The following is a 13472-nucleotide window of genomic DNA, read 5'->3' on the forward strand; positions in this document are numbered from 1 at the left end:
CAAGGTCCCTCAGCAAGCTTGATAGCAGCCCTGGGGATTTGAACTTGGGTCTCCCGCATTCCACACTTTATCCCTACCCCACAGGCGGTCTGCTGTGTCCAGGGGTGTGCTACCTCTGGAAGGATGGTGACGGGTGCCCTGCCACTGAGCACACCTCCTTCTTTCTAGCAATGGTAGGCTATGGTGGCAATGGGGACAGGAGGCGGTGGGGGGGGGGGGAAGAGAGGGAGACCTGTGCGGTCCTCTGGATTTATCCTAATCTGGCTTCTCCTTCAGCCACCCACAATCAGGAAAAAGGGAAGACAAAAACTTTATTTAACTGCTCTGTAGCATGTAAGCATTGTGTTCCCAAAAGCGTTCTTACTTGTGACCCTAAAAGAATAATACGGCATTTAATTGTGAGGTAAGTATATTCCTTTGCACAGCTATTTTTACTGAACAAGCAAAAGAAGTGGAAACCCACCCGGGAAACTAGAAAGTATTTCTATATATTGTAATGGTATATGATCAAACCAAAATGATCATGAATATATCAAACATTCCTACAGTCCTACAGAAAGTGTATTCATACAGTCTTGATAATATCTAAATGTAATACATTCAAAAGTCTACAAATTTAAAAGTTTCTACACAGACTCAATGTTGGAAGTGAAATTTTTAAATGTATAGACTTTTGAATTTGTAAACGCTGAGGGGATATATTGCCGAAGGCTTTCACGGCCGGAGAGGGGTGAAATATCCCCCACTGAGGGGATATTTTATCCCTTTTTCTCCAGACAGAGATCCTCAGCATTCAAGGTTAAACTATAATCTTTTTACCACAGCTAGCAGGCTTACTACTCTTTAACTCACAGAGATCATGGTCGTAGAATCTGTACACAGAAAGTAAGATTTGACAGGCCCTTAACAGAGTTCTTGATTATTTCACTAAAGTTCCACTAAAGTTCACTAAGTTTCCTTCTGCAACCTGACATAGCCAAAGTAAAACACCTGTCTAAGCTTACGCTGTTATCCGCGGCCACCGGTCTGAGGCTCACTGTCTCCTAGCCGGTGGAGTTCAAGAGGCTCTGGTTAGCTGGCCATCACTTGGATTTGTGTAAGGCTTAAATTGTAAGGAGTAGTTCACATCCCTGGAGAACAAGTGGGTCTTTGGACAGGATTGCTACAAGGCCTGTTGCGAAAACAAACTAATACAATGGCAGTGTTCAAGTATCTGCTGGATAGATGTGTGCCATGGTTTTGTCAGGTCTCAGACAGTGGTCCTAATATTCTGGTTGTGGAGATTATTCTCAGTGTCAAGGCAGCTACCGGAAATATCAGAGTCTTCAGCTAGCCATGTAGGTTATGACTTCTTATAAGACAAATACATGCCTGCTTATACATGTTTTAAGTAGGCATATATACACGATTCTGCCCCTGTGAATTGGAGATGAGAGGCAAGCATATGGCACTAACACCTCAACTAGATATAAATGTAGCATATACTTAAACTCTGTTTCCCCCCTCCCCATATTAGTGGGTGTGAATCGTCCAAGTGAGTTCTCATCAAATCTGCCGCTTATTCCCGTTATTCCACTCAAGAAATGGAACTCAGGGTAGGGTGATCTTGATTCCTGGTGGCCGGGCTCACCTGGAAAGGGAGCACATTTTTATTTCCCGTCTCATTTCTGTCCTCAAGTACAGCTCTAATTTCTTTTTCCCATATAAGTGAGCGGTGACCCTCTGCTCCTATGTTAAAAATGTCAAATTCAGAACTTGAGAATAGAGTGAGGGCAAAACCAGACATACACCCCTAAGACTGGGTGGATCAAACCATACTGATATGAAGTCCATAGAAGATGAAGTGCTCTGTCCCTCTTGGACATCTATCATACTGTGCGCTGCCTTTCTATAAATGCATTCCTTTCCACTTTGTAAAAAAACAAAACAAAACACCGTTTCCTTATGTTATGTGGCATTTTTGTTATTCTGAAATGTTGTCTTTCTTGGACTTTCAGCTAAGTATGGTTAAATTGCAACACAAAACACATACACACACTCCACAAACACCATAGTCTCAACAACTACTGCCTTTTCTGAGAGATATGATGCATACTTCTAATGCAAATGCTTTGCTATCCGGTTGCTCAGTGCAGTACCAGAAACCATGGTGGTGGTGGATAACTTATCCCCAAACAACAGCGTCTTCATTCATCATCCTTTGCAAACAATATTCCTTTTTTTTGGAAGATATTTTTAGATGCTGGCAAAGTGTGACATTGTTAGTCAACCCAAAAGGGGGATTGTCTCTGAGTTGGTTTAGTTCTGCATTAATATGAAGGAATAGATGGCGCTTAAAAAAGAGTTTTGCTGTTGTGCTTCAGGTATCACAGATCCATAAAGCAATAAAGGTAGCAAGGAGGAGTACTAGTTGAATGAACTTGAGCTTGCAAAAGACACACTCGAGGTGGCAGCATCTATAAAACCTTTGAGACGGCAAACGGCATCCCTGTCACTGTGATTATTATTTCAATGTGTACAATAAACAGTAGTTATGAAAATAGCCAGGGCTTTTTTTCCTGCTCTGGCATGTAGAACAACTGCATAATATATTTTTTTTCTTTTCACCTTCTTCCAATTAATTGGGCTTTTCAAGACTAAAGTTTCCAACATTCCAAACATTAGGATCAAAAGGATCGTTCTTGTCAGTGAAACTCTGACCATGAATCAGTTGCCATCTTTTAGCCTAGAAAGATAAAATGGGAGAGGAGGAAAGGAAGAGCCCATATGCTGAGCTCCTTGGAAAAGAGACAAAGTGCCAGTAGGAAAGGAAGAGCCCGTGTGGTCCTGTGCAAAGAGCTTTTTGGCGCCCAGGAACCCCAGATTCATAAACCTGGTCTCCTTGGATAGCCTTTTGCTATTAATTGTTGCTTCGATCAATTCTGTCAAATGGGAACATTGGAAAGCTACTTTGTATAGTGGTTCTGAGAACACAGAAACTTTAGAAGTATCTATGTATTGTCGAAGGCTTTCATGGCCAGAGAACGATGGTTGTTGTGGGTTTTCCAGGCTGTATTGCCGTGGTCTTGGCATTGTAGTTCCTGACGTTTCGCCAGCAGCTGTGGCTGGCATCTTCAGAGGTGTAGCACCAAAAGACAGAGATCTCTCAGTGTCACAGTGTGGAAAAGATGTAGGTCATTTGTATCTACTCAGGAGGGGTGGGGTTGAGCTGAGTCATCCTGTGAGAGTTTCCCAGGGTGTGGAATGCTAATGGCGGGAGGCTTCACTGTATCCTGAGGAGGTTCTTTTGCATATGGATTGGTGCTTGATGTGCTAATCTTCTCTGCAGGGCTATTGTCGGGGATAGAATGTTTTGTTAGCCTGGTGTTTTTCAGAACTGGAAACCATGCTCTGTTCATTCTTAAGGTTTCTTCTTTCCTGTTGAAGTTTTGCTTATGCTTGTGAATTTCAATGGCTTCCCTGTGCAGTCTGACAAAGTAGTTGGAAGTTTTGTCCAGTATTTTGGTGTCCTGGAATAAGATACTGTGCCCTGTTTGCGTTAGGCTATGTTACAGGATGACTCAGCTCAACCCCACTACAGCTCAACTACAATGCCAAGACCACGGCAATACAGCCCGGAAAACCCACAACAACCATTTAGAAGTATCCCTCCGATAGATAAATGAGATGTAGCTTGCCTTCAAAAGTTTAAGCCGCAACCTAATTGTGTGAACATTTATTTCATTTAAACCAGTCTGTGGTAGAAAAAGGAACTTCAAAAGTTATGATGAGAGCATAAAGAAATAGCTCTGGGGGGCCATTTTGGTACCATCACTCAGTTCCGGATACAGCTTTCCAGAAACCTGGGTATTATTTGGGGAAAAGATGAAATTATACAATCTTATCTGGAGCTGGTGACGTTTGGCGAAAGGATAAAATCTAACTTTTGTGAGCTCTTTTCATTGTACCAAGAGATTCACCACCTCACGACAGCAAGGAAGTCTCAAAAAGCCACAGCTGTATTCAGGGAAGGTGCAGATCGGCCTCCATTCCCCAGAACAACAGGGCAGGGGGGTCTGAAGAACAGCCGACAGCAGACACAGGCAGGGAGCTCGGACTCTCAAAAGCTCACAGCCTTAATATCTTGTTGCCACTGGACCCAAATCCTACTATTCTACAGCAGACCAACACAGCTACCCAGCTGCCCAGAAGTGTCATATCTGCTTTCATTAAGGCCCTTTTCCGACGAGAACTTCCTACAGTGGCTCTAACAGCAGGGTTCCATTCTGCTGTGATGCAGTTTTAACTACAATTATAAAAAAAAATATTTTCATACGTAAGGCAGAGAATAATTCAGTGAAATTAGACCTTATCATTCAGTCAAGATGTAGTTCTGAAAACCAGTTTGCATACTGACCTCAGTGGGATTCACTGTGAATTATGTTGAAATGCTTCTGTGTAAGTGTTGTACTTATCTCCAGGAAACATAAGTAAAGAGCATGGTGCCTCTGCTGTTCTGTGCACAGGGAAGTTTCACTGGTATTACATTAACTTTGGAAAGCGTGCAGCCAAGAAAGGTTCCCTCTGCCTACAATTTCAGTGATGCCAAACTTAACAAGATATTGGCCAGGATTCAAAGAACAGTGCAGCCACATCTAGGAGTCTAAACTGGCTTTCAGCTTGTTTTTCTCAGAGACCCTTGGCTTCCACCTACACCAGACAGCAACCACCATCAGATAAAGTGCAGAGACCTGGCCTACCTCAGACAAGAGATTGGGTGGAGGGAAAGGGCAGTCAAATGGCATTTTATTTAGGTCCGCTTGTTATTTTTCTACCATAGGGGCACCATTTTGATTTTCAGTCTTAGGCACTAGAATGTCTAGCATCCCTCTACGGGAAGGCAGTTTCAGGGAAGTTTGTGACTGTGAAACAACTATTCAAAGAAACAAGTGTAAAATGCCACGGGCCCATTTAGTTCGGTTTTTGAATCCTTGGCATGGCTGCTGACTTCTCTTGGCTTAGGGCTGCACTCCTATCTTTAAAAGATCAAATGTGTATTTTTGTTTCTCTTCGGCAGATATCCGTGGTTTGCAAGGATTCTTGGACCAGGCTTCAAAGCTGGGACTTGACGTATCTTTACAAAAAGTGGACAGAAATATCAGCAGGGTTTTTGCCAGCCTTTTTACAACGATGAAAACAGAAGAGTTGAATCGCTATCGAGATACGTTGAGGAGAGCGATCTTACTTCTGAGTCCGAAGGGAGCACAAACGTTCATAAATGAGGTTAGTAAATCCTTCTTTTTGGAATCCTCCTGAATAGAGAGAATCTTTACATGAAATGGATCAAAGTGTGCTGCCAGAGTTTTGAGAAAGTGGGCTTAAATGTACTTTTTTGGTGGCAACAGCTCCTAGGCAGTTTCTGGTTGCAATTCTTGTAACATATCTCTAAGGTAAGCAAATAACAAAAATGTAGCGTACAGTGGATTGGATCCTCCCAATTTTATACTAGAGAAGGAGGAGAAGAGGGGTCTTTCTTGACTCCCCCCTTGAAAAGGCTACGTCAGGGATTGTGGAACAAAAGGCTGTGTGGGGTAGGGGCGGAAGTCCGGAGGAGCATCGTATGAGACCACCCACCCCCTCCTCCTTTGCCAGTGGAAAAGCTGGTAGGATCCAACCCAGTTTTTGGCAGCGAGTTCAAGACAGAGTGCTAGTATATGTAGCATTATAGTTGACTCTGTGTTCACTTTTGAAATGATTCAATTCACACTCAAAATAAGTTGAGTTACTTAGAACAATACTGATAAGAGGATACGTTTAATCCCTTGTAATGGTTTCAAATGTTCTTGGCGGGCTGTTCCCAGATTTGTTTGTTCAAGTTTTTAGTCACTTTGAATGCCCTTTGTGGAAAAAGATACTCAAATTAATAAATAACAGCGCAACGTAAAGTATGCTTAGAGTTGTGCGTGTGTCGGTAACACCCAGCTGAACGTGCCGCCATCTCTTTTAAGGTCCTTTCTCTGCGTTCCTGAGGTGTCTTCGACATCAGTTTGACATGGACTGCCAAGCCAAAATGACTGTTTGGCAGCGAGGTCTTTGTTGTGAATTCACGTTGTTTCAGTGAAGCTGTTGAGTGGGGGGGCCTATACATGCCGGAGAGATCATATTCATTATTAGATGAATCAGTACTGCTCCCCCCCGCCCTGGAAATTCAGAGTAGGGGGGGGAATGGAGTTTCTTGGATGGTGGAGAAGGTCATGACAGCTTGCTGAGATTTTGGAAGTGTGACAGAGAATTGACACGGACCAAACTTAGGAGGGGGAGAAGATGGAGAGCAGAACATTGTTGTAGGCTCCTGCGCTTGGGATGAAATTGGATTTGCCTGATTATCTAAAAGCTGTGCCTTTATTTTAATTTGCCCTTTAAAACTGATAGCGTGATTTGTGCCTGTATTTGTGGCTGTGGTTGGGAGTTCCTGATTAACCTGTCAGCTCTGCAGACCCCGCCACCAATGTCAAGGTTTTAAAACTACAGGCACAACGGGGTGGAGCGTTTTCTGCAGATGCGAGCCCCTCTGGCTGCAGAAACGTGCTGTGACTTATGATGCTGTGGTTTCGTACACAGCCCTTCATTTGTTAAGGCGGCTCTTTGGTAACCTTTGTTATTGAACTCTGTAATGTGTTCCCATATTTCTTTAACAATTGAGAATTGTGTGACTAATTTCAATTTAGGTCTAACGGTTGGACAACAATCTGGTTAGCACCATCTCATGGGATAATGCTGTCATTTGTTAATTTTCACACATTATCTCCTAAAATGGATCAAATTGTTAGCAACTGGAAAACTAAAGCACCAGCTCTGCAGCTTGAGTAGTGTGACATTTATGATACCTCAAGGATACAATTTTAATTGCTCTTCCTTGTGTTTTATTCTTTATCAAATATGACACTGTGATATTATTCCTATTCATCGCAACTTCACAATCGATATTTAACACGGCACTTATTTAGCAATTCAGGGGCTGCTTTGTTGGCCTGAGCACAGATTGTAGGTTCAACTTTTCATAATAAAAGTTTACAAATGACAGTGGGATTTTTTTTCTTGGCACAAATGAAAAAAAAGTCAACAAATAAGATCAAATACAATTCCCTCATATTTCTGCATACGCTGTCGGTGAATGTAGCGAGAGCTTTGTGGAAGCAAGTGGTTTTCAAACTTTATATTTTGAGCAAACCTTTCTTTATTGACAGGTACTAAGGAAACATTTTACAAAGAACCATAGTGTGTTGCAAAAGAGTCTCGGGCCGTTTTCACACATCTTACCGGCTGTTCCGGAGGTGTCTTCTACATTACAAAATGAGTGTTTGGCAGCGATTTGGCACGGCCAGTAAGACGTGTGAAAGTGGCCTAGGATATCTGGGAGGGCTTTGTTTCTTGGAATGCTTGTCCATCCTTGGTCCTCACTGCTGCCTACAAAGCTGAGACTGCATCAACAAAAAAACACTCAATATTCTTCTGTGACTGCACGTTGGTGGAGAACATCACAAGTGGTGGCTGCTGTCTTTTCATGCAGCTTTTCCTCTACTTCTGAGTGTCTCATTGACAAACCAATGATAAGCTTCTAAGTAACCCTACAGCGCCCAAGAACCCCATTTGGAAGTTACTCGGGTAACAATGTCTTCCTGAGCAGAATTATAACCTTCTAAACCCATTGGGATTAGAAGGGTATAACTCAGTTTAGCATGACACTGTAGGCCACTAAAATCTGTATTCAGCTACCAGCCTACCTCATTTCCAGTATGACATCAGAATTTCTAACATGATTTTATATATATATCCCCCTCAGTCTTGGTAGGTGCCCTTTTAGATTGGTTTTCAGGTTTGGCAAGAGGAAAATGGTCGCATCAGGGACTGAGAGCCAAACTACAAGTGATGAATGACACATGCCTGGCAAGTGAACAGACTCACGTGTATTCCTCCCTGTTCACTTGCCATTCACTTGCGCTCCATTACATGATCGAGTGGAGGGCAAGTGCATGGCAAGCGAACAGGGAGGAATACACACGAGTCTGTGCACTTGCCATTCAAGTGTCATTCGTCACGTGTAGCTTGGCTCCGAGTCATACTTCTGTTCATTCCAGCAGTTGTGTTTCAATGCATGCTATCAAACCAGTTCCCCACTAAAATCCGTAACTCCTGCTAATATTCATGCGATTTGCGTTCACGTGCTGCAAAGGCAGCAGCCCTGCAGGAGTGTGGAGTTTAAAGGGCAATGCACTCCATCATTGGACTGCTCTGCTCATCCCCGGAGAGAAGCCCGATTACAGGAATTATTAAGGTTAATGATCCTGATGTTTTTCCAGATCCCTGCAGGAGTATAAGTCTGGGCTGAATTAAAAAGTAATTTGTTCAAAAAATCTTCTGTTACTAAATCTTGATTGATTAAAAAAAAAGCATTAGGAAAGGGAAGTTTAATAATGGAAGTATGTAATCTCTCTAAATACTCTATGGATTTGAGATACGCTGAATGAAATACTTCTACAATTGTGTGGGTCGTATGGAAGCTAACAGGTTACTTAATTCTATAGTATTTATGATCTTTGGATCACCCGCATACTGCTGCAATCGGGGCTAGAACAAAATACAGTATTTTGATATGGTTCAGATATAGGCATTTGAAAGGAATTGTGTTTCTTTAAAAATTTGCATTGGAAAATAGAGGGAAAATAACGTGACAAACCAATCACACAACAAAAAAAAATGAGGATAAAAAGTAAAATCCTGATCAATTTCAAGATAAACTAGATAGGCATGTATTAGCTTAGGATACCTTCAAGAATAGCATCAGGGATTTATTCCTGTCTTACACTAATTGGATCCGTTCTGAACATCTCAGTAGGAATAAGCATTCAAAAAAAGATGAATGGTTTAGTGACTGCTGGGAGTTCTGGATGTTGTTATCACACACCAAATTCACCGCTTCTTTCAAGGTTGCCAGGCCAAGCCAGGGAAGCAGTAGGAGGGCTGGGGGTGAGGACAAGGGAGCATCTCTTCTCGAAGGTAGAATCATAGACAATTCCAAATAGATCAAAAATGGGAGGAACCTAAAGAAGACAGGGTGGCTCCATAAACAGGGCCGTTTCCACACGGCTTACCTTTGCTCGTAACGACCTGTAAGATTGTGCAAAAAACGTGGAAGATCGTGTTTTCTCGCGCAAGAAAATGTGATCTTCCACGTTTTTTGCACTATCTTACAGGTCGTTACGAGCAAAGGTAAGCCATGTGGAAACGGCCCAGTTTTCTTAAGATCTGAGATCCAGAGAAGTTAGCTGTGTTAGTCTGTAGTGGCAAAATAGTAGAGTCCAGTAGCACCTTTAAAACTAACCAACTCTACTGTAGCATAAGCTTTCGAGAACCACAGCTCTCTTAATCAGATGCATCTGACAAAGAGAGCTGTGGTTCTCGAAAGCTTATGCGACAGTAAAGTTGGTTGGACTTAAAGGTGCTACTGGACTCTTTACTATCTTAAGATCAGAGGATTTAAAAAGAAGGCCATATAAGAAGGGTTGCCAGGTCTCCTGGGAAACCATTGCAGGGTGTGTGTGTGTGTGTGTGTGTGTGTGTGTGTGTGTGCGATACTCAAGGAAATTCTTTCCTTTCTTTGCTCAGGGCAGATTCTTTAAGAATCTGAAATCGGCCTGGCCCAAAGTGCGGGAGCACTCCCATGAGCAGTGTGATGACATTGCGGATGTGACATTGTGGCTCCAGCCAGGAGGACACACCCTGTGCAATATCCTGGGTTGCCTGGCGTTGGTGGACGATGGTGGGTGGCTTACCACCTCCCAATGGCATCTGGTGATCGGTGGGCAGGGGGTGCAAGCCACCAGGAGGCTGCTGGGGACCCTACATGTAACCAAGGATAAATATAAGCAAAGAGCCAGTGCTTGTAGCGGGATTGTTAGGAAAGCAAAAGCTCAGTAGGGCCTTTGGCTAGTGAGAGGTACTGAACAAAGCGAAAAAGAGGCCTTTGGTTATGTTCAGAGCAAGAAAAAGAACAAGGAAGCAGGAAGCCCACTGTGGGGAGAGGAAAGTGGAATCTTAACAGCTGATAAAGAGAGGGCAGGATGGCTCAGTTCCTACTTTGCACCGTTCTTCTCTTGCAAAGGAAACTGCCCTCAACCTGACAAAACAAGAACACATTGCCCTGGATGCTTCTGCTCAGGCCTGGTTCTGATCCAGGAGCGCACAAGAAGTCCGGAGCGTCTAGTTAGCTTACTGGGTATTGTGCACAAGTAATACAGTCACGGAGTCTCTGCTTATATTATTACAATATAACTGTTTAGCATTCTTAATATCCACTCAATCAATAGAAAATCATACTGTCAGTCCCTGGCAGGTAGAATCCCCCAGTTCTCCACAGCAAACGCACAGGTGTATTGGTTGAAGTAACTTTATTAGAGATTCATCAGGTTCAAGGTGCTCAGACAGCTGAATTGGCAGAAGTGACGTAACTGGGATTGGTGATGTTAGTTATAGGGAAAGTTCCCGCCATCAGGATAAGGACTGTTAAAGCTTTAGGCGCGAAGAAGCCGGGGGGGGGGGGAGCAGTTGAAAGGGAGAAGCTAGGTTTAGGCTAGACAGAACAAAGAATGAAATCATCTCAGTTCCCAGACATTCAAAGACACTTGCTGGAGGCAGTGGGGAAAGAGAAAGTAAATACTTGCAAGATAACCTACTGCCTTAACATCAATAAGAAACTTCTCATGCCCTCAGAGGACGTAGAAAACACAGAATACATTCATGGCAGATATGCAGACAGGCATATATGACACATACCCTCCATTATAACAACTACAAAGACCAATGTCTGGTGCCGAGGCCGGCCGTAGAACCCCCCAGGAACGTGCCCCCCCCGACTCCCAAGGAGCAGCCCTGCCAACCCCTCCCGCTGGCATGGCAAGCTCTTCTTACCTGATGGAAGCGAGGGACGCAGGGAGGCTGAGCACAGGGAGAGCAGCAGATGCTGAGCCAGGCCGTGACTCCAAGGCACGCGAGGCCAGCAGCTCTTCTTTGATTTCTGGCATCAAAGTCCCCCCCCCCTTTTTTCCTCCTCTTTCACTTTCGGTATGGGGGTCAGAACTCTTGTGGTGGGCAGTTATTAGCTGATTTACAGAATTATGGTCCTACTTACCTTGCTTAAATTGGTAATTTTTAGCCATATGTACTTTTTTTGCTATTTTTGATAAGTATTTTATTTATAATAAAGCTCTATATGTGATAGCCTGCATTTATTCAGTGATAAGGGAAGAGAACTTCATTGCTTGGATATACTATTTTATGTTCAATGTGATATCATGGAATGTTAAGGACATGAGAGACGCTACCAAATGCAAAAAGGTTATCTCCAAATTGAAAAATCTTAATGGTGACATGGCTTTTTTTTACAAGAAACTCATAATGACAAACAATTAACCAAAATGGCAAACAATAAAAAAAAATTGTGTAGAGAGTAATTTAATTTAATTTAATTTAATTTATTATATTTATATTCCGCCCTCCCTGCTTTCGCAGGCTCAGGGTGGATAACAAATACAAACATGTTTAAAAACATTTAAAAACATTAAATAATACATTTAAAAACATTTAAAAACATTAAATATAACAATTCATGCTGCCCAGTGGTTCATACATGCCTCTGTGTTTGCATAGGGGTGATGGTTTAACCCCCCCTTCACGGGGGGGGGGGCGGGCACTGCCCGGCGTTAGCCATATGCCTGGCGGAATAGCTCTGTCTTACAGGCCCGGCGAAATGCAAGCAAATCTTGCCGGGCCCTTGTCTCGCAAGACAGAGCATTCCACCAGGTCGGGGCCAGGACTGAAAAGGCCCTGGCCCTGGTCGATGCCAGGTGGGCCTCCCTAGGGCCAGGGACACTTAAAAGATGTTTTCCGCCAGAGCGGAGAGTCCTCCGGGGCTCATATGGTGAGAGACGGTCCCTCAGATACGTCGGTCCCAGTCCGTGTAGGGCTTTGTAGGTTAACACCAAAACCTTGAACCTGATTCGGTACTCCACTGGCAGCCAATGCAGCTGGCGTAGCACCGGTGTAATATGCTCCCACACCGGTGCTCCAGCAATGACCCGCGCTGCTGCATTCTGTACCAGCTGTAACCGCCGGATCAGGCCCATGGGAAGCCCAGCGTAGAGCGCGTTACAGTAATCCAACCTAGAGGTGACCATTGCTTGGACCACTGTAGTCATGTCACGGGGAGACAAATAAGGGGCAAGCTGCCTGGCCTGCCGAAGATAATAAAAGGAAGACCTGGCAACTGCAGTGATCTGGTCCTCCATCTTCAAGGAGGAATCCAGAATCACCCCCAGGCTCCTAACCCTCGGGGCCAGTGTAAGTGCTGCCCCATCAAGTGTAGGAAGCTGGGGTCCCAAAGCCATCTCCCCACGACCCACATACAGGACCTCCGTCTTCGTGGGATTCAATTTCAGCCGACTTTGTCTCAACCAACCAGCCACAGCCTCAAAAGCACGCTCCAGGGCATCAGGGGCCGATCCAGGCTGCCCGTCCAACAACAGATAAAGCTGGGTGTCATCCGCGTATTGGTGACACCCAAGCCCGAAACTCCGCACCAGCTGGGCGAGGGGGCGCATATAGATATTAAATAATAATGGAGAGAGTATCGCTTCCTGTGGCACACCACAAACCAGTGGCCTACGAGATGACACCCTCTCCCCGAGCGCCACCCTCTGTCCCCGATCGTGGAGAAAGGAGACCAGCCACTGCAGTGCTGTCCCCTGAATCCCCACATCGGCAAGGCGGTGGGTCAAAAGTTCGTGATCGACCGTATCAAACGCTGCTGACAGATCCAGCAAAATCAGCAGTGCTGATCCGCCCTGATCCAGATGTCTGCGGAGATCGTCTGTGAGGGCGACCAACAATGTCTCGACCCCATGTCCCGGGCGGAAACCAGACTGGAAGGGGTCTAGGGCTGAGGTCTCCTTCAGGAAATTCTGCAGTTGCTTCTCTGCCGCCCGCTCAATCACCTTCCCCAAAAACGGAAGGTTGGAAACTGGTCGGTAATTGAGCAGGTCAGCAGGTTGGAGTGGGTTGGAGAGGTATATGTTACAGATAGGTCTACTTAATCTAAGGATGTGGCTATATTAATACATAAACGTGCCTCTTTTCAGGTTCAAGAAGGAATAACAGACCCAAATAGTCACTTGATTATTTTAGTAGTGAAAAATTGATCGTATTATGGTTATGATTAATATATACAGTCCAAATGTGGATTATCTAGATAGGTTTCATCAATGTTTCAATAATTTGGTAGGTCTTAGATATCATTATTTGTTGGGGGAGATTTTAATGAAATACTAAATACAGCTTTCGATAGAAACACATATCCACATAAGAAACGTTCATTGGCGAGATCTACACTTAAAGCCTGTATGGCTGAACGATGTTTGATTGATCTTTGGCTCATGTTA

The 13472-nt window shown here is 44.0% G+C and overlaps 1 protein-coding gene across 1 annotated transcript in view; it reads left to right on the forward strand.

Annotated features, from left to right (window-relative positions):
• Positions 1-13472, forward strand: part of GRID1 (glutamate ionotropic receptor delta type subunit 1) — a 1143434-nt gene that overhangs the window by 592988 nt on the left and 536974 nt on the right. The window contains exon 4 of the mRNA XM_054982944.1: positions 5057-5262. Coding sequence (XP_054838919.1) covers positions 5057-5262 — 206 coding nt within the window. The remainder of the gene's footprint in view (positions 1-5056; positions 5263-13472) is intronic.

The sequence above is a fragment of the Eublepharis macularius genome, chromosome 6 (genome assembly GCF_028583425.1).
Source record: "Eublepharis macularius isolate TG4126 chromosome 6, MPM_Emac_v1.0, whole genome shotgun sequence".
NCBI classification, from domain to species: domain Eukaryota; kingdom Metazoa; phylum Chordata; class Lepidosauria; order Squamata; family Eublepharidae; genus Eublepharis; species Eublepharis macularius.